The 23,123-nt window shown below is 34.2% G+C and overlaps 1 protein-coding gene across 2 annotated transcripts in view; it reads left to right on the top strand.

Annotated features, from left to right (window-relative positions):
- The window catches only part of CDH12 (cadherin 12), a 274,173-nt gene that overhangs the window by 219,382 nt on the left and 31,668 nt on the right, over window positions 1-23,123 (top strand). For both annotated transcript variants that reach the window (XM_065874328.1, XM_065874329.1), the window contains one exon: window positions 10,289-10,542. In XM_065874328.1, coding sequence (XP_065730400.1) covers window positions 10,289-10,542 — 254 coding nt within the window. The remainder of the gene's footprint in view (window positions 1-10,288; window positions 10,543-23,123) is intronic.

The raw sequence follows: 23,123 nt of genomic DNA, 5'->3' as shown, positions 1-23,123 counted from the left end.
AATGAGGAAATATTCTGTTCAATAAAGCCCACGAAAAGCTCAAAATTAATTTAAATAATGTAAATTATGTACTTTTTATTGAGGTATACTTGACACACAAAATTATATTAGTTTCAGGTGCAACATAATAATTCAAAATTTTATATATTGCAAAAGATCACCACAATAAATCTAGTTAATATCCATCACCACACATAGTTACAAATTTTTTCTTGTGATGAGAATTTCTAAGATTTACTCTTTTTGCAACATTCAGATATGCAACACAGTATTATTAACCTGTAGTCCCCATATAGTATCTTACATCCCCGTGACTTATTTACTTTATAACTGTAAGTTTGTACCTGTTGACTCTCTTCACTCATTTCACCCCCCACCCAACCCCCACTTCTGGCAACAACCAATCTATTCTTTGTAATCTATGAGCCTGTTTTTTTCTTGTTATTTTTCTTTTATGTTTTTGTCTTTTGTTTTAGATTTCATATATAACTGAAATCATATGATATTTGTCTTTCCCTGTCTGACCTATTTCACTTTGCATAATGCCTTCAAGGTCAATCCATGCTGTTGTAAGTGGCAAGATTTTATTCTGTATCTCTATATCTCTAGGTTCCACATGCAAGGATTCAATCAACTGTGGATGGAAAATATTGGGGAAAAAAATTTTCAGAAAGTTCCAAAAGGCACACCTTGAAGTTGCTGCACACTGGCAACTATTTACATAGCATTTACTTGTATTAGGCATTACAAGTAATCTAGAGAATATTTAAAATATATGGAAGGCTGTGCATAGGTTATATGTAAATACCACTTCCATTTATATAAGGAATTTGAGCATGCTTGGATTTTGGTATCTGCAGGGGTCCTGGAGCCAATCTCCCGTGGATACCAAAGGATGATTGTATATACCACATTTTCTTTATCCATTCATCTCTCAATGGACATTTGGGTTGCTTCCATATCTTGGCTATTGTAAATAATGCTGCAATGAACATGGGGTTGCATATGTCTTTTTAAGTTAGTGTTTTTTTTGTTTTCTTTGGATAAATACCCAGAAATGAAATTGCTGGATCATACAGCAGTTCTATTTGTAACTTTCTGAGGAAACTCCATACTGTTTTTCATAATAGCTACACCAATTTATACTTCCACCAACAGTGCACAAAGATTTATTTTTCCTCACATCCTCTCCAACACTCATTTTTTTGTCTTTTTGATAATAGCCAGTGTAGCATATGTGAGGTGATGTCTCATTGTGTGTGTGTGTGTTTTTTTTTTTTAGAAGATGCTGGGGGTAGGAATTTATTAATTAATTTATTTTTGCTGTGTTGGGTCTTCGTTTCTGTGCAAGGGCTTTCTCTAGTTGTGGCAAGCAGGGGCCACTCTTCATCGCGGTGCGCGGGCCTCTCACTATCGTGGCCTCTCTTTTTGCGGAGCACAGGCTCCAGACGCGCAGGCTCAGTAGTTGTGACTCACGGGCCTAGTTGCTCCGCGGCATGGGCATGTGGGGTCCTCCCAGACCAGGGCTCGAACCCATGTCCCCTGCATTAGCGGGCAGATTCTCAACCACTGTGCCACCAGGGAAGCCCTCATAGTGGTTTTGATTAACATTTCTCTGATGATTAGTGATGTTGAGCATCTTTTCATGTACGTGTTGGCCTACAGTTCTTTAGATATTTTTTGAGCTAACACTGTATTATAGGGCTATTTATGCATATGTTCAGAGAGTTCTCAGAAGACTTTATCTTGAACTTATTCAGAGTCCCAGAAGTAGATGTAAAATCATAAATATGTATGTAAATATCAACAGCAGTATTTGTTCCATAATGATCTTAAAATTACTCTTTGGAAACTTCTCCCTGCAATACTCAGCATAGAATTGCAATGAAGAGTTTTGATGTAAAACCAAATTCATACAGAAATTATGTTTTTAAGTATATTACATGCATCTAGAAAGTCTAAAAATATATACTCTACATTTGAATATGTATCTGTTTTTGAATATAATGATATTCTTTGTTTTCGGAGCATTTTTCTTTTTTAAGCTCACTTAAAAAATAAATGAAAATGCTTAATATTCTCTGAAGCACATATTCTCATTATAGTTTTATTTCCAAAATTTTTATTTACTTTCCCTTTACCATTTCCCCCCTCTCTCTTCTTCTGCATGGAGGGAGGGTGTACATGTATAAAAATGATGGTCATGCTTGTATGAGCTGAGAAGAATGAAAAAAAAAAGCATTTTTATTTTATTTCTTTTAAACCTCAACTTGGATTCAGTTTATGAGCACTGTGACAGAATGCCATTTCACTGTGTCACTTTGAATTCAGAATAACATTATGCAACTTTATATATCTCTACAAGGCACAAGATATTGTTGTTGTTTTTTTTTTTAAGAAACAAACTATTCTTACTTTATACTTACGTCCTATTGCACTGAGGAAAGAATGAAAAAATAAAAAGTGCCCTATATGTTGTTAAGTATTATAGCAATAGAAACAATAACAAAATTGGGGTAATATAACTTAAAAAAATTTTTTGTCACATCTAAAAATTAGGCGATAGGTTACATTTAAAATAAGAGAGAGTAAGGTATTTTAAATTCAGAAATTTCATTCTTACATGAAAAGTTAAATGAAATACATTTTTAGTCAGTAGTTTTTATTTCCTACTGTATAAATGAGAATAAATATATACTTATTGGATATAAATATAAAGTTACATGAGTTAAAAACATTCAAGAACGGAAAATACATGTTTATTTATAGGCACACTGTGGTTTCCTTGTTACTGATTAAGAAATTTAGGCAATTAAATAGTGGGATGAATACTTAAATTGTACAAAAGAACAATTTTAATGTCTTGAATAATTTCTAAGCCAGTTCTGTGCTATTTCTACAAAATATCTATCTGGAACTAACAAGTAATGATAACATCTGTATAAAATAAAGAATGGTAAAGTGATTTCCTATTTATTTCAAAATAAGTAAAACTTTTTTGGAATTAAAAAATCCTTACTATTTTGCTGTTACTTGGCAATATTATTTCATTTCAAATAACCATAACTGATCACAGTGAATCCAAGGTGAATTATTTTCTTTTTCCTTAAAAACAGAAGAGATAAAATATTTTATTCTTCACCAGAATTTTAAATAAATAGGCTAAACTCTCAACTGGTCTCATTGGACAATTTTATTTATGTCCCATTAGTCACTAAAACTCATTTTCTTTTTGACATGTCAAATAGCAGGGGAGTGAATTCACATCAAATGATTTGGTAGCATAGCACCATCATGTGGTTAATTTTTGAATAACTCTTAGAAAAAATAAAAATAAAATTAGGAATACCTTGTTTTATATAACCAAGCATACACCTCAATTTATTGTTTAAAATATTCCTGTTTTTGTCAAACAAACATGAAAATTTCAAAGAAAAATACGTGGTGTTTTTTTCTGTAGATATTATGCTCCTGTTTTTGTAAATACTTATCTTCATCTTCTTTTTAAACATCTCACTTCCCTAGTCTCATCAACTCTCAACTAGCCCCCAAGTTGACATAACCAATGAACATTGTTTACTGCCTTGTAGACATTTCTAACTTGTGTGTGTTAGTCTTTTCACACTCAAAATGTCCAAAGCTGAATTCCTTGTCTTCTCCCAACCAAAGCATGCCTGTTCACATTTTCTCCTTCCTGGATAAGGCCCTACATCCTCTCCAGTTCCTTAAAGCAGAAATCTAAGCTTATTCTTATGCTGCTTCCATTACCATGAACTCCCCTTTCCGAATAGGGCGGGAAGCCTGATCACTGATTCCTTCTGAACTTGGATTAAAATTTCCCTTTCTCCTCTTCATGGGTTGACCTACAACAATCCTTGTTACTCTTTTCCGCCACTTCAAGGGCTATTTTCTGAGCCACACACCTTATGTTCATCCATTTACTTTATGAGTGAATGGTTGAAACCTACATCTGTTTATTTTACTCACACTCCTAATCTGTTTCTGACTCCTATCACTAGTAAGATAAAGAGCAAATAGTATATTTTCTATTATCATCTTCTTCATACACACACACACACACACACACATACAGACACACACTCACACACACATTCACCTGCTACATTCCAACCACACCAAACTCATTGCAATTTCTATGGAAGATGCTGTGCTATTCTTCCTTCTGCATAGAAGGCACCACCCTACATGAGCATTTTATTAATTTTTTCCTGTTCTTTAACATGGCTGTTACTCATGTCCCTCACCAAAGAATTCCTTGAGTCCCTCAGGGAAAGTTGATCCCTCCTTACTTTCTTCCCCAAATGTTACCATTTCTGTCCAAGCACCTATGAGACTTAAAGGTACTCATATTCTAAATGCATCTGCTTCTTTCTACTATAGTTTAAGCCCCTAAAGACACTTTTCCATATCTATATCTGTGTCGCCATGATAAAGGAAATGCTTAAAATATACAGGGTGTTTAAATTTCTTTTTAAAAAAAATCATGTTGGTTTATTGTTTTAATTTCAGATGCAATACTTTTCTTAGTATTCACATACCATGCAGAGTTCAACATGTTTTTAAAGTATTTAGAAAAATATTGCTTTACTGATTATATAAATGAGAAATATGAAGTTCATTGGAGAAAAGTAAATTTTTCAAGACTACACAACTTGCAGTAAATTATAGAACATATTTGAAAAGCATATACTTTCAACTATTGTGAAGAACAATATATATTAGCGGTAAAATGTGAGAATGGACATTCAAGAAGTTAAAAAGAATTCCCCCTCCCCCAATGGTCATAACTTACACTGCATGTGCCTATAAAACGTATATCTTGCTTAGGCATTAGTAACAGTTGATGAAATCTTTTCTTTCTTAGGGAAAATATCACCACAAGCCCTCAAATAAAAGCACTATATGTTCTTCCAATTCTTTTTTATTTTGTTTTATCTTAGTTACTGAATTTGTTCCAAAAATTATTGTCACTGAAATATGGCTTAGAAACGATGCCATGATTCTTAAGTTGATTCATTAAAATTATCAAAAATTTGCAATTCTGCACAAAAACCTAGAGTTGATAACTTGCCCACCGAAAAATTAAATTCATTTCTAGTAAATAGTTCTGTAAAAAATTTTTTACAGATAAGGTATATTAATTATATGTTTCTTCATTTTAATATTTTTACTTGACAGACACTTTTTGTCTGGTAATTCTATTGTTCTTTTAAATTTTTAGAAATGAAATACTGTTAAAATTTGTCAAAACTAAAATCTACATTTTAAAAATGGCCACATTTCACTGTTTCCCCTTTATGATAGGGGCATTCTCATCTGATAATGTGACAACTTTTCTCCATCAGATAACTGCTTGACATTTTTTGTATGTGTGACACTGAGTTGAATTTCTTCCTCAGTGATGACGGGATATACCAGACCCTCCCATAGCTCCCTCTCACATAAACACACATGCATTCTTCCTCATCTACCCCTGACACACACAATATAGATCTGTATTCCAAGTTTTGGATTTTTCCATAGCACTTATTACCACTTGGGATGCTACCATTTGCTTATTTATCTTATGTCCCATTACACTATTTTCCTCATAAATCTTACCACTAACTGAAAAGTATTATTTACTTATTATTCGTTCTGGCTCTCCCTCTCTCTCTAAAAAAAATTGACTTAATTTAACTCATGAACCAAGATATCCTCAATTCCTACTGTGACAAAATAAAATCTACTCAAATATTTAATTCAATTTATGCAGAATTAAATTGAATAAATCAATTAAAGAAGTAGGTACAGACATCATCTATGGATGATTTAATATGAGACTTGAGTAGTGGTAGAATTTTAGACTAATTTATTAGCTAATAGGAAAGTCTAGCAAGGAGTAAATGAATTGATTACTGTATTGTTAAAAAAATTAAGTTTGAGGAACTTGATTTTCCTTTAAAATGATGCTTAATCTGAAAGTCTTATCTTTATAGTTTAGCCTTGTATCATAAACCTCCCTTACAAGAGCTTGTTCCTAGTGTCTTTTTATCTTTGTTCAGCCTGGTATAAATCTGCTTTCTTGTTGCTTGTCTTGAAAAGCATCTTCTCTTTCAGATACATTTACAGCCTTCAGTTATCTGGGTTCACTGACAATTTTCCTTTCCATTCACTGTTAAGACCTATGATATGACTGAGAGAGTAGAGTCATTTCTAAAGGATACATTTTGTTAAGAGTGAGGACTCTACTGTGATGGTGAAAATGGTACATGTTAATCATAAAAAAATGAACCAGTAGAGAAGAGCAGAAAGTAAAGAGCCATGAAAGCACAAGCAGTTGTGGGTCAGAGCATAGTATATGTGAGCCTTCTCCTCAGGGTCTTCCAGGCTGAAATCAAGGTGTAGGCCGCTGCTGCGACTGATCTGAGGCACAGAGTTTTTTCCCAAGATTACTTGTTTCGGCAGAACTCATTTCTTTATGGCTTTATGACCGTGGGCCCTACTTTTTTGCTGACTGTTGGTCAAGATCCAGTCTCAGTTCCCAGAGGCACCCCAGGCACTTGTCAGGTGGGCTCCTATATCACAAATTTACTTCTTCAAGGCCAGGAGATCATCTGCAGTACCTCCTTCTACTAAGGCTCACATGATTACATCAGACCCTTCAAGCAAAATCTCCCTTGTGGTTAACTGAATGTTAAGTGATTAAAGACCCTGATTATATTTCAATCATTTATTTTTCCATAAAACTTAACAGATTCAGGGGGTGATATCCCATTCGGTTCAGAGGCCCGTCACACACTCAAGGGCAGCAAATTTTACAAGAGATTATAGAAGAGGTTATCTTGTCCTTGGGGGTGAGAATTTTGGGGGCACCTTGGGAATTCTGTCTACCAAAGCTACTTTTCAAATTCCTCAAAATATAACTCTAGCTATCCATTTTCACTCAACATTATCTGGAAACATGATGAGGCCTGGAAGAGCACAGGGAATTATTCTTTTGTATTTTATGCCAAAAATTGTTTATCCCTCTTTGAAATGAGAAAATATTTTGGTACTTTAATATTTTATGTAGTTTTTCATGACCTGGATCTCAGCAAAGTAAAAGCAGAGAAAGTGGCTAAAAACAAAGAATCAGAAAGATTACAGCTTGCCCAATTTTTTCCTTTTTTATTCTAATGAACAATTAAATATATCCTATTCCATTTCTTTTTTAAATTTATTCATTTATTTTTATTTATTTGGTTGTTCCAGGTCTTAGTTGTGGCTCGCCAGCTCCTTAGTTGCAGCAGGTGGGCTCCTTAGTTGCAGCATGCAAACTCTTAGTGGCAGCATGCATGTGATCTAGTTCCCTGACCAGGGATTGAACCTGGACCCCCTGCATTGAGAGCACAGAGTCTTAATCACTGCGCCACCAGGGAAGTCCCTCCATTTCTTCACAGTTTAGGTTTCTTACTGTACAACTCCCTACGATATTAATTGTTTCCTGAAAATTCTGGTTTCACTGACCTTCCTTTATCGAAACATCTTGAGGACAAAGGAACTACTCAACTAAATTCTATTTAATCAATCATTTTCTTACTTTTCTAGAAAGGTTCATAAAACTGAATGCACCCCAAGCAGTACCACAAAATTTTCTATTTATTGTGCGAGAGCTAAATTATTTCCACTTCATAATAATGGATTTCTGTTATGGAATATGATTCATTTCCCAACAATAATAAAAAATCCTGTTTTTTCTATACTTGTTTCAAATAAGAGGATTTTTGTTGATTACAAAGTTAGATGAATTTCATTCCTCGGTGCCACCCCACCCCACCTCCTTCACAAAGAGTGGTGGGTAGTCTGTCAGATGAGTCGGATAAAGTCAATTAGAGAGAGATTGGTGTTGATTTTTGTTTTTGCTCTTTCTGAGCTATCTGGTTTTATACAATGGCATTGCCTAAGGGCCAGGGTCACGAAGAGGTAAGGCCCTCTAGGATATTATTGTGGCATTTCTCCTACAATTTTCTTCAGTTGTTTGATCACTGCAGGAGATAAGTTTTCAGTCATAAAAGAATATCTGTATGTACAGATAGTTTCTTTCATCTCACTCTTTATCACCCTGCCCACTAAATATTTGTCTGCTGTGACAGGTCAGGAGTTCTTAAAAGGCATAGATTATGTCTAATCTCCTAAAACAAAATATAGGAAAGGTTTTGGAATTCTCCCTTCATTCCTGGGTTTGAAATGAACTCCAAAGTGGGAAGTCAAGTCCATCAGAGAGCAGTGACATGTTAATTAACTAGGTAAATAAAATTGAGATCTTGTCTAGAAAGAATTTGCCTAATCCTACAGACAATCAGAAGCATTCCGATGTCTAGGAGAAGTATAGAGGGAAAGGATGAACAATTGGTACTAATTTCTACATTTTAAGAGAAGTTAATTCTGGGCCAAAAAAGGGGGTAAGTATCAGTCAAGGCAGCTCAAATAGCCTTCTAGGCAAAAGGACCTGAGGTGATAAAATCAAAATCGTCTTACACTAGAAGTTAGGGGTAACTATGATAAAAAAATTGTATTGTTTAACATTCATCGAGATGGCATTTAGAGTTTACAAAACATGAAATATTTCTATATGTTCTTTAACTTAAACTAGCTTGTACAGCTTATAAATTATACATCACTCAGGTATCTCTTATGGCACCTGATTTCTCTTGAATACATCAAATGATGGGGGACTTACTACTTATTCAAACAACTCAGTCATTAAACAAGATGGCAAACCTTATTTATCTTTGCCTCATTCTGTCCTCCTGGAATGTATCCCAGATCTTACCACCATGTAGGCAATCAACACTTTTTAAAATTAATTTAGTTTTGAACGGTTTCGTTTGAGATTTCTTTTTTTAGCTTAAAGTAAATGAAAAGTCTTAGCAAGAAGAAGACAGAAATTGAAGAAAATCAGTATTCTATGTAAACAGGTATGAGCTGAATAAATAAAAATATAAAAACTAAAAGAAAGCATTGAGTCCAAGGCAAAGAACTACATGAATAAAAATTGGACGAATTAAACAAAATAAGGGGAACGATTACAGGGAAGATAAAGATGGATCCCCCTGAGTGAAAATTACTGTGAAAGAAACTTAATGTCAAGTCCAAGAAGTGTTACTGTTTGCTATAATAAACTTATAGATTTGTGAGTTTTTAAGGATTTCACAGTGATTTTCTTTCTTTTCTTTTCCCTTCTTCACTGGAAAAGCATAAAACAGCAATCTTGTCCTTAAAAGAGAGAAATATACCCACTTTATTTCCCTCAGGTGTACTGAGGCAAAAAAGAGATATGTTGACACAGCAATTAGCACATCATAGGAGTCATACCAGAGGGAATTAATTTAGAAAACAGAAACTTCTAAAGGTCCCAGAAAATCACTATGTTAATTAACTATGTTAATGTTAATTTCATGTCTTAGTTTGTCATACGTGATTAGAAGTCATAGCCAGTGACCTTAAAGTTTTCATTTTAATAAAGCACTACAGCAACATCATATTTCTGTAATATAATATTTCCAGTTACTGGGAACATAAAACTAATATTCAGAAAAATGTAAATATAAGCAGTGTAAAGTGAAAAATCAACGATCAGTGACTCCAAGGACAAATTACATCCAAATATTTTGTCTCATGTTATTCTTTAATCCTATATATTCAAAGCCTTAATTCTTGGTCATATATCCTGATCATGCATTACCGTGCCTACTAATTCTATGTGTAATGCTGACAACACAAAGGACCAAAACTCTGGATATAGTCCTTGGCAGCAAAAATACCTAGACATTAAAAGTATTCAATAGAAAAGGATATTATTGTCAAAATAATAAAAACTGTCCAAGAAAAAAACATAGTTTGCTACACCAAAGTTTTAGCTGGAATCTAAAAGTATCATTTCAATTTTGTTGTATTTTTAATTACTGCTTAATTCCACCAGATGTCAGTACTGGATAAGAGCATCCTTAATAGGTACTTGATCTCCTGCAGTTGTAACCACTCACGTGAAAGGAATAAGCCCTATCTAGCACATATGTGTGCATATGTCATTTAAATGTATGCAGCTGATGACATGTACAAGTTACCCAGACACTTCTACAACTGGTCGACTCTTTTCTTAAAATGTTTAACTTGTACTTCCCTTACCCACTAATTATTAAAGGGAAATGACCATTTGATATTAACTTGCAAATTACTCTGTCCACCATCGTTGCCACATCCTATATGAATGTATCTCCTCACTTTTGATTTGTCCTCGCTACAGCCGTTGGATTTTGAAACAAAGAAGGCTTATACTTTTAAAGTAGAGGCCTCCAACCTGCACCTTGACCACCGGTTTCACTCTGCGGGCCCTTTTAAGGACACTGCCACAGTGAAGATCAGCGTGCTGGATGTGGGCGAGCCGCCGGTTTTCAGCAAGCCCCTCTACACCATGGAGGTTTACGAAGACACTCCAGTTGGGACCATCATTGGCGCCGTCACTGCCCAAGACCTCGATGTCGGCAGCAGTGCCGTAAGGTAAGAAAAAGAAATGTTTTCTTTTCTGTGTCAGAAAGAGAAAGAAAATAAAACAACACTCTGACCAGGCTTGCATGAATTATTTAGAGAATAGTGCTTGAAAATGGAATCACTTTACATAGTAAGTATAAGAATAGAAGAGAAAACATAGGATTTGAACAAAAACATCTGATATCAATCCCTGTAACAGGGTTTAGTAGTGACCTGATGTTGGGCTTGTCACTCATGCTGGTCAACCTCAATTTTTTTATCCACAAAAGGGATTTAATAGTAAGCCTAAAAGGATGATTCTCATGAATAATGATATTAAGATACTTTCACAGTGCCTGAAATATCATAGATATATAATGCATTTTTCAATTATTCTAAAATCTCTGTCTCTTACCCAAAGTTAGTGCTTGAAAAAGATTGTTTTACCATTTTAAATTTGCAGCTCATTTTTTCACTGTGGCAGTTGTATATGCTGATAGAAGCACAATTAGAGTCAGTCTTAAGGTAAGAGGCATTGTGGAGTTGCTCAAAGCCCAGACTTCGCAAGGAGCTCCTTACTGGCATAAGGCTGCTTGGTAGTGAGTCAACAAAGCAATCGATGGAATAAGAAAGAGTAAGAAAATACCGCCCCCCATAAATGTCACTTGCATTGCTGAAACATGGTGGAATTCCCTTTTCCTCCCTTATAAATCGATCCTACAACGTATTTTGAGACTTGTTCTGATTCAACTTTGCTTCCTCTGTATGCTTAATCCCTTCCAGGTGCCCACGTGCCTACAAGAACGGGGTGGGGGGGAGGAAGAAATGAACATACGTACAAAACAGGAACAGACTCACAGACTTTGCAGTTGCCGATAGGGAGGGGGTGTAGGGGAGGGAAGGACTGGGATTTGGAATTAGCAGGTGCAAACTAAAAGGAGAGAGAGAGAGAAAAACGTGATTTGTTCCAAATCTTCTAACTCTAAAGGGTTGAAGCTTATAGTATGCAAAATCCAAACCAAAGAACACATTAAGTAGGTTTTTAAAGCAAAACACCACTCTGTCGACATAGGAAAAATACATAGACATACATCTCACAAGATTTTAAGCCAAGGGGTAATTAATGGTTAAAAAAAAAAAAAAAGCATCCTTTCAGTGGTATTCTCAACACATTAATAGCATAGAGAAAAATTTCAGGATATGGCTTGAGAGCATGAAAGCTCTGCTCTTTGTATTTGTCTGCATCCACCCTCCAAAGTCACCTGAACACTCTCCTTCTTGAAGCATGTCTGTGATCAAGAGAGAACTAAAAAAGCACATTTGTCTTGGGAAAGGGAAGAAAAAGAGCAATTATTGAGTGCCCCTACACGTCAGGTTGAATGCTGGCTCATTTCCTCATTGGGTTCAAGTTGTTCTACATGCTCATATTACAGCATGATTCACTGTCAGTTAAACTCCAGAGAAGTCTATTTATTACCAGTGTTCACAGGGGCATTCTCAAGAATCTGCTATGTTAGTAGTTGCTATACATTAATCTGTCATCATTCATCAATCTTGTTCCTGAATACCCTGAGTGTGCTGTTGGTCATTGTGAAAGTGGAAAATGCCTGCTGAGTGGATTCATAAGTAATTTCAAGAATGTAAACAGAATGGAAGAAATATTGAAGGCTGTAAAAATGTAATAAAAAGGTAAATAAACATGGATTGAAATTCTCTACAGTTCAATAGATGAGAATTGTGGGACATAGTGGGACACAATATCTTAGGGAACATGCTAAGTTGTTTAATTTACTATATGTACTATTTTTTTATTTTGCTTTATTTTTATTTTATTTTATTTTTTTGGCTGCATTGGGTCTTCATTGCTGCGCGTGGGCTTTCCCTAGTTGTGGCGAGCAGGGACTACTCTTCGTTGCGGTGTGCGGGCTTCTCATTGCAGTGGCTTCTCTTGTTGCGAAGCCCGGGCTCTAGGCATGCGGGCTGCAGTAATTGTGGCTTCCGGGCTCTAGAGTACAGGCTCAGTAGTTGTGGCATGGGGGCTCAGTAGTTGTGACTCATGGATTCTAGAGCACAGGCTCAGTAGTTGTGGCTCACGGGCTTAGTTGCTCTGCTGCATGTGGGATCTTCTTGGACCAGGGCTCAAACTTGTGCCCCCTGCACTGGCAGGTGGATTCTTAACCACCAGGGAAGTCCATATGTTCTATTTTGAATACTGATAATAGCAAGATGAGGTCGAGATATGAATAAAATATTATTTTAATGAAATACTTTAAAACCAAAATATCAGAGAGTTGACAAGTAAAAAATACCACCCAGTAAAGGTAAGGTGAGAATTACAAACTTCTAAATATAAGAAAATGATTAGATCAAGACCCTGGTGTGAAGAATAAAAGAAGACTACATTTTAGAGAAATTGTCCAGGTACAAGCCTATTTTCTTTACCTGTTTGTTTGTTTGTTTTTGATGTCACAGAAACTAGTGTCTGAAAGTGCTACTTTATGTGAAATGAAATAGTATCCCCACTCTTTTTTCTAATGGGCAGCAGCCTGACTCACTGAAGCTGCAGACAGAGATGGATTTAATTGATCCCCGTGAGGGGTTGTCAAAAGACAGAGGAGCTTTTGAATCAACATGAAAGTTGTCTTACTTTCATGTTCTTGGAGTAAACAATAAACTTGAATCATGTCAATTGAGGAATGTGGGGTATGGATCATCTCTTCTTGGTCTGAAAGCATGCTTGATCACTTAAGAATGATAGTAAAAATATGTTATAAAAAATAAGTATCAAAATGACAAGTTACTTGGCATGTGTAGGTATGCTCTGTTTGTTTTGTCTTCCTTTGCTTTACTGCATTTACTGCTCTGCATTACCCTTTTCATAGGATTATTGTGGAAGGTATTAATTTAAGATTAGGTTATTCCACACCACTGGGTATTTTATAAATATTATTACTTCATCATCACTGAGCACAGCAAAGAGGCAGAAAGCAATGACATTAACCAGGGATTGCAAAACCTTAGAAGAAAGGTTCAGTTAGGTGTAATGCCCCCAAATATACCATATCCTGTCCCCTCTTGTCGTGAGCTTAATTTCTAGTTATTGTTTCCTTTGCGTTTCTAGGCTTTGCCTTTAGATGAACTGATTTCCTGTTTCTAATATTCTATATCCTTTGACACTCTTATTATATAGTTCATGGGAATGATTTCTAGTGAGTCCAATAGGAGTGTAATGAGTGTACCTACCATTAGTGAGGTGGGGCAGTCTCTTAAGAAATGAAATTTAAAACGGGTGACTATTCAGTTACATCAGAAATTAATATTTGTTTTGGATATAAGTGATTTAAGTTACAGAGAGATTTCAGTGGATAATTATGCTCAGTATGTGCTATTTTTCTTTTGTTCCAAACATTTAAAAATCTAAGTTATCCTATGAATGAATTTCAAAATAAAATTTAATCAAAGTATTTTTCTGTATAAAATGAGAAAATGGACAATTCCATTCTAAACCTACTCCATGTAAGATGGGTTGGATAAGAGACTGATAATGTAAACTAAAATCTATTTTATGTATATAAACGTCCATGTGTAAATTATTATAGTATTTAGTAGAACAACTGAATGGTTTATTTTTCAAGTTACCTCCTTTTGTTTGATATGTCCAACCAAAACCCATCGCGTAAAATCAAGTAGTGAAATTGATTAATAAATAGAAAACCATTATCAATTATCATAAGTAAAAAGTAATACATAAAATAATTAATAACTAGTTGTTAAAACATAAATCTCTAAATGAGTCCCACTTAAAATTATCTTATATTCCATATCTGGTCTGTTCCATGCACTTTTGGAAACATTTTTGTATCACTTGAAATTGATTTTTTCATTGTGGATTAGGAGGCTATCAGAGTAGCTGATTTTCATTTGAGGGCCCTTTCCAATACACCAGAAATCTTATTTTGTGGACAAAAACCTAAGCTCAAATACAAAACAAGCTTAGAGAATGAGAAGAAACAGAGGCCCCATTTATCAAGTGATATCCTAGAGCAACATATATAATTTACTTTAAATATTAATTAAATGAAATGGTAAAAATTAAAAACTTGAAAACTTGCTCGCTTTCTATTTTTCTCTTATTTAACAAGATTTTTGTAAGAATTAAATGAGGTATTGGTATAAAATATTTTATTTTTAAAATTTTTTATCGATTGTATATTTTTTAGATAAGATTAGGTTCACAGCAAAATTGAGAGAAGATACAGAGATTTCTCATATGCCCGTTGCCACCACACATACATAGCCTCCCCCTTTAGCAGCATCCCCCACTGGAGGGATACATTTATTGCAGTGATGAACCTACATTCACATCATAATCATTCAAAGTCTATAGTTAACTTTAGGATTCACTCCTGGTGTTGTGCAGTCTGTGAATATATTTATTATGACACGTATCCATCATTGTAATATCATACAGAGTATTTTCACTACCTTAAAAATCCTCTGAGCTCTGTTTATCCCTCCCCACACCAATTCCTGACCTTTTCACTGTCTCCATAGCTTAGCCTTTACACAGCGTCATATAGTTGGAGTCATACAGTATTTTCAGATTGGCATCTTTCTCTTACTATTTACATAAAGCTTTCTCCATATCTTGTCATAGTTTGATAGCTCATTTCTTTTTAGTGCTAAAATGTATTCTGTTGTCAGCATGTACCACAGTTTATTTATCCACTCACCTACTGAACATCTTGAGTGTTCTTTAAGTCCTAGGAATTACTAATAAAGCTGCATAAATAGCCATCTACAGGTTTTTAACCTGGACATAAATTGTCAGCTCCTGTGTGTCAATACCAAGGAGTGCAATTACTGGATCAGCTGGCAAGAGTATGTTGAGATTTGTAAGAGACCACCAAACTATCTTCCAAGGTGGCTGTGTCATTTTGCACTCCCACCATCAATGAATGAGAGCACCTGTTGCTTCACATCCTTGACAGCATTTGTTGTTGCTGGTGTTCTGGATTTTGGTCTTTCTATTAAGTGTGTAGTGGTACCTTATCGTTGTTTCAATTTGCGTTTCCCAGATAACATGTGATGTGGAACATCTTTTCATGTGCTTATTTGCCATTTGTATCAATATATCTTCTTTGGTAAGATGTTTGTTAAGGTCTTCCACCCGTTTTTAATTGGGTTGTTCGTTTTCATATTGCTCAGTTTTAAGAATGCTATTTTTTTCCAGTGCATACAAATAAGCAACAAAAGGTTTGCCTTTCTTTCATATTCTCAACTACAGATACAATCTCATTGTAAAAGAGAGATTATGATGGATGCATTACTTGTTAAGAGTATGTATGAAGCTTATACATACTCAATTGTCTCACTGAGTCTAACTTGCGCTGAGTTTCTGGACAATGGTTACCTGTGGATGACAAGGAGAGATTACAGATATGCAAACCTGAAATATTATAAAACTCAGGACTAGAATTAAGAAATATGAAAATGAAGGTCATCAAAACTCCACTTTTCTCTTTACCTTTGTTCGCAGAATTAAATTCCATCCAATTAAAACAGTATCTTACCCTCTATTTCATGGCCTTCATCCTAGACTTCTGCCATTTTAGGTGGCAAAACCACATGCATCCTCATTGCTATTCTAACTCACTTCTCTTTCTTCTTATCAGTGTTGTCTTTTACACATCTTTCATATTCACTAAAGACACTATATAACTCTATCAAGGTATTTGTCATTTTTAGCTTATTGCATAAATATATATTTACTTTTTTAACCACCATCTTCAAAACGCAGAAAATGAAGGGGTGCTGGAGAGTTAAGAATATTTCCTTGTTCTTTCAAATACTATATGCAAAATTAATTTAATTTAAAAATTTTCTTGATGTATTTATACTAATATATAAAGCAACTGGTTAATGAAATGTAGAATGTTTATGTATGTATTCAACTTCAAAAAATAATTCTCTCTCTCTTGAGTCCTAAACACTAAGTGTAGCACAGTTGTGAAAAAGTCAACTAGGGCAAACTCCCCACATGTTAACATGTTTAGCTACTACTGCAATGTCTAAATTCCACACTCCTTTTTATTTTTTTCCTGTAGTTTCTTTGAAATATTTTATAATATAAGTTTCTATCTGCTTTTTCTTTCTTGTCTACCATTTGTACACAATATCTATTCTTTTTATTTTACATTTTTTGCATTTTTTATCTACTTATGTTCTCTATACATTTTCAAATGATCTAAAAATTTACAATATTTCTTTCAGTGGTATTTATTCCTAGCTGTTGTTAAATGCCAGTGGTTTTCTCCACTTAGAATTAATTAAGTAATTCATGAAAGATAGTTTCTGATAAAGAGACGAACATGCTTTTTGTAAGGTGAGCTTTAAAAATGCTTTCTTATGTAGAGTCCAGTTACTTGTTTGGTATAACTCTAATTACTCATTCATATTCTAGTTTCTATTATTTAACAGAGAGCAAAATAATTTATTCTTATGGCTTGTTCTCTTAAAAAAATACTGAAAGTTCTGATAGCAATTGGGAAAAAACATTTTACCCATAAGGTTATATATGTATTAAGATAAAATTGTTAATCCTTTTTGAGTACTGCTTACCTTATCTCTTTCAGTTAGCATTCACATTGTGAATATTTGCAAGAGACACATCTGGTAGAGGACTTTTCTCCAAAATATACATTCTTAAAAGTCTAAGATGAAGGAGATGAAATAGAGGATGAGAAACTATTTTAATTGGAGGGAATAGAATTGTGGCACAAAGGTAAAGAAAAAAGTTGAGATTTGGTAAACCTCATTTTCAGATTTTTTTTAATGCTAGTTCTGAGTTGTTTAATATCAATGACTTGATTTGCATATCTGTAATCTCTCCTTAATCTTCCTGCTTAACCATTGCCCAGAAACTCAGCAGAAGCCACTTCCAGTGAAACAATTGACGATATGTAAGCTTCCTACAGGTGCTTATCAAATTATTCATCCATCAGAATCTCCTTCTTACAATGGGATTGTATTTGCAGTTGAACAATATTAAAGAAAGGAAGTACTTTTACTGGTATACTCTGCTTATTTTGTTTGCACTGGAGAAAAGAGCATTCCCTGTACATTTATACCAACTGAATGTTTAAGAGTAATTCATTTGAGAAGTTGTTGATGGAGAGTTTAACTTAATTGTGGAGAATGAGAAATTCCTTTGTGAATAAACTTATTTTGTTTTCTCCTTCGAATGATGTATTCATTGATGATCAACATAAGAGGAGCTATTGCAAGGAACATGTACCAAGATGAACAAGTTTACTCTTGTTTTCTTCAGTGGCAATTAACTAACAGCATATAGTGACATTGTAATAACTTATTTGTATGTGTCTTTGGGCTGAGCCCTTTGGTCACAGTTCTTTAAACATCACAGCTATTATTTTACAGCTGTATAAACTGAGGCCCAGGAAGACCCAATCATGTCTTCAATAAAGATGGAAAAATAATTTGAACATAAGCAGCCAGATTCTAAAGGTCAAAATACTAATTGCTCTACTGCTAAAGGTTAATCTAAATATTTATCTGGGTTTTTGAGTTGCTTTGTAATTCTAGGATTGTTGAAAATACAAATAAATTTCATAGTTTTTAGTAGCTTCTAAAACAAAATAGAAATTCAGAACAAGTCAGTAAAAAATGTACAATATTTGATTCTTTAAGATATAACTATGGGCCTTATTATATACCTGTAAGAATTCTATACACTTACATAGGTTTCCCTGGTTTAAACCTTACAATAACTTTAAATCTGAAAAATGTTTAATTCAACTATGAGAAAATTGACATTGTTCAGGCTGGAAATATAGAAACAAAATGTACCGTTCTTTTGTTGACATTTTTTGTACATATGGAAAAAATCTTATTACTTATTACCTTTCATTTTTCTAGACAACTACAAAGTCCTTATATGATTTAGACATAACTAAGAATTTATTGACAAAATCCAGTGGATTTGTGATACAGATCTACAGCTCTAATTTTTATGAGGATTGGATCTTGGTAGCCAATGATGAATTTGCTTTTATTTTAAGATATTTTATAGTATTCTAATGATACAGTAGCTGCGTGTCCAGATATTAGGATGGTGAACTGTTTTTGAGGCTATCTTGTTATGCTTCACATAGCTCCTAAGAATGAAGGAATGTCCAAGTCTGTGATCTTTATTACTGACTTAAATGTTTTGGGTTTACATTTTACCTGCTAGAGGTTAAGTTTCTTTGCTTTCCTTCAAAGTGCTGAGTGCTCTATGTAAGTGCAAATTTCATAGCTGTTTCCCTTCTCTCTATAATTTATATACATGTTCTTAGAGAATAGCCCTTTTCTCACAGTTGTTTGAAATTTTAAAATTATTTTGATTTTTTAAAGATTAGTTACTTTAAATATATAATAAATAGATATAAATCCTTCTCCATGGAAAATATTGTAATAATCAGGATCCAGTTTATAAGCTGCCGCATATTATTTAATAAGAGAATGTGAGTAATTTTCAGAGAAAAATGAGCTAAAGAGTAGATAATCACAGGAGAAAATGAAAAATCAGTTACGAGAAAAAGAAAAACCAAAACAAAACAGTAAATAAAATCTTTCTTTCAAATATGGTGTCCATATTTGGGTATCAAATGGTAAATGACTCTAGTTAAAATGGCACCTTTCTTCAGAGACATTTGGCCGTGGCCTCCAGTGACAGTAAATAAATCCAACTTGATTAGGAACGACAGGCATTTGATTCAGTTCAAGGGAACGGTTGTGATAAAGCTATATAAAAAGACTTCAGAATAAATATGTCTAAATACTCAAAATATATAAAACAAATATTTCCATGTGTGAGTGTGATCAGGTCATTATTAAGAGGAAAAGTTAGATGTCCTTATAAAATAATTAAATGCATACAGGCAAGTACAAGATATTATGGATAGAACAATAAATTCAATCCTACTCTAAAGAAACTTTCTGTATAATCATGAAAACAAAATACAATTATTTTGCTTTTCTCATTGGAGAAAGACTGTTAATACAAATTGAAATAGATAAATAAGATGAAAGAAGTAAGAATATTGTAATAAGGAAGCAATAAATGTTTCCTAGAAGAATTTGGCAAGGCTTCATGGGAAGACCTTGAGCAAAGGCATAATCACATTCTTTACTTATTTATCCAGGTATTATTGTCCATATTTTTAATAATGAGAAAACTGCCATGACATGCTTGCTATCTAAGCTCTTAAGTGCACAGCCCATTATATATATATATATATATATATATATATTTAACATCGTTATTAGAATATAATTGCTTTATAATGGTGTGTCATTTTCTGCTTTATAACAAAGTGAATCAGTTATACATATACATATGTCCCCATATCTCTTCCCTCTTGCATCTCCCTCCCTCCCACCCTCACTATCCCACCCCTCTAGGTGTTCACAAAGCACCGAGCTGATCTCCCTGTGCAGAGCCCATATTTAATCAATATTTGCCTAAACTTTATTTTCTTTCCATTAGAGGAAGCTGCTTTGAGGTCTCTGAAAAATAAACCAAAGGCCAGGTGTAAAGCTTTGGGAGCAGACGAGGGTTAACATCTAGAAACATAAGATCATACACAGTCAGCAGACCACATATGACTATTAAAAAATAACTAAAAAAAGACTCCCAGAATGAGGAAAGAGTAAGCAACTTTGAGGAAAAGTATAGCAACTATGATTTTAATAATATGTAGATTATAGTGTATTTCTTTTTCTTTAGAGAGCTATTTTATTCGTATCACATGTTTCCAAGTAAAATTTAAGGACAGAATAGTTCTGCCTTTATTAATTTAATAATTTGATCTAGTGTTTAACTTCTCACCAAACATTTGAACCAAACAACAGAGCTATCTAAACTAAGGTGTAATCTGTGATGAGGAAAAGAAGAATGAGGAGGAGGGTTAGGAAAAAACAAAACTAAAAGGAACTAGTAGGAAATTAGCAACTATTATTTAAGGAAGTTTGAGAGAAACATATTAGGATTCCTCAGAAAACAATTTAATTGCGATGTTGATGAAGCAATTACAATCTAAGTGTTGTATGTGGCTTAAATTCTTAGTAAAGTGTTTATAGAAATAAATTGAACTGAACTTACTTTCATTTAGTTATCTGCCACCAGACCCAAAAAAATTTAAAAAACAAACACTAGCAAAGAGTGAAGAGTAAAGAGATTTTGATCTATTATTAGTACCTGGACAAAATATTTCCTACTTTGACCTGAGTCATTACTCTCAACATTATTATTGCTTAAAAAATGAGATGTAATACTTTTTTTATTTTTTATTTTTTTGTAATACTTTTAAAGTACTCTGTATCATCAAGTACTATTTTACAAAATGTGTTTGAGAATTGGGACAGGGTCAAAGTTAGCTTTTCCATTAACTGTGAGAAAGCTATTAGGCAAATTAAAAGAAACAATTTTAGGGGGAGTGTTTACCTAATGAAGAGAACAAAACTTTAAGGCATTTCTGAAAATTCATTTTCAGAAAAATAATAAAATTGTTCTCTGTCGAGTGTTCTGCACAGATTAAGTTAATGCATTAATTTTTGATTTCCATTGAATTGTTAAAACAGGTTTCTTATCAACAGTCACTGTGCATACTTTTTATGAACTATAGATTTGTATCATATATCTATCCTAAGCATCTTTTTTTAATTTGAATTTCATCTACTCACCAAGTAAGTATAACACGACTCAAACACAGTATGTACCTAAAAGTTATACTCATTTAAACTGGGGAGTTGGGCCAAATTAGACAGTTTATATTATATTGTGATTTTTTCTGAAACCTGGCCTCTGTACACCAGCACCAAATTGAATCTCCAAGACAGATTTTTGGGTGAAGTAGAAAAGAATAGCTTTATTGCAGGGAGCCAAGCAAGGAGTACAGGGCAACGAGTGCTTAACAGACCCAAACTCCCAGAAGGCTTTCAGGGGAAGGTTTTTAAAGACAGGGTGAGGGAATGGGGTTGCAGGGTGTGTGATTAGCTCTTGGACGTTTTTCTGATTGGTTGGTAGTGAGGTAATTGCGAGTCAGCATCATCAACCCTCTGGTTCCAACCAGTCTGGGGTCTACGTGCTTGTGGGCAGCATGTAGTTCCTTTCTTCTACCTGCTGGGGGTTTCAGTATCTGCAAAACAGCTTAAAGGACATGGCTCAGAAGATCCTTGACTTTGTTTAATGGCCAAAGTATTATCATAATTTTGTCTTGCTTGACTGTTTTCCTTTCTTTCTGTATTTTCTCACTTCTCTAATTAAATTTATTCTTTGAGTATAGTGTTTCTACAGACAAAAGGCAGCTGGAGGACATGGGTGGGAGTCTATCTTGGGAAATCCTCATAGGGTCGTGCTTGGTTACGTGATTAGTTGCAATTAAGATTGAATGTGGACTTAGATTGAATGTGGACTGTAGCAAACCCAAAGTAAACCAGTGATGGCTAACTCTGGGATGGTGATTCTCCTGAAACTGATCTAGACACTTTATAACCAGGTCATGTCTTCTCTGAAAATATCCAGGAAATGTAGTAGTGTTTTCATGGCCACATCCTATCTATGTCTCCTAATTGTTATAGTGGGCAAAATACCACAGTAGAATATGGCTATTGTCTAATGTTTATCATTCAGTCAGGCACAGGGATCAGTCAGTTACACAAAGGTAGGACCTTAGGAAAATGTCAGGACCTTAGGAAAATGTCAGGACCTAGTGTTAAGAGTCTAACCGGCTATGGGAAGATGCTGAAGATGTTTTTACTGAGTAGAAAATGTTCAGCTAAGAAGGCAGTAAGATTTCTAAGAGGATAACATCCAGAGGAAGGGGTATCAAACATCACAAGGTGATGGAGATTATAACTAGGTGCCAGAAAATAGTGAATGAGAAGCAAAGCAGCGTTGTAAGAAATAAGGCCTGGCTATTGTGCCCATGGTTTGTACTTCAGGTGTTTGGGGTTGGGGGGCTTCGTAGTTCAGGTGTTTTAAATTTGAAGGCTACATATGTCACAACTTTGTTCTAGAAAAAAGCACACATTTGTGTGATAGGAAGAGTTTTTTTTTTTTTAAATTGAAAAATAATAATGTGGAAAGAGAGAGGGAGGAAAGGATATATACACACACATACATACATGTACACACTCCACATGAATGATTCCATACCTAAGTACATATATCTTATCTCATTTTGTCTATACCACACTTACTTTTATATTGCTAGGTAGGTATTATTTTCCCAAATTTTATAGAAGACAAGGAGAACAGACATTAGGGAATGAGATTCCTAACCTAACTGCACAAGGTAAGTGAAGGAACCGGTATATCACCCTAGTTCTTTCTCCAGAAAGTTCATGTTTTAATTCTATATCTATTTCTTTGCCTCTCAGGGGTGGTTGATTTATGGAATGCAAACTCTATGTCAGTGTTAGACTGAAATGACTAAATAAATGAAATTTGCTTACTCACCTTCTAAGATACTGGATTTTGGTTGATAGATAGAATGATAAAACAGAGATAGGCACATTATTTTATGTATGCAATAAGTAAGTTCTTG

The sequence above is a fragment of the Phocoena phocoena genome, chromosome 3, assembly GCF_963924675.1.
Source record: "Phocoena phocoena chromosome 3, mPhoPho1.1, whole genome shotgun sequence".
NCBI lineage: Eukaryota > Metazoa > Chordata > Mammalia > Artiodactyla > Phocoenidae > Phocoena > Phocoena phocoena.
This window is presented reverse-complemented; position numbering and strand designations above follow the sequence as displayed.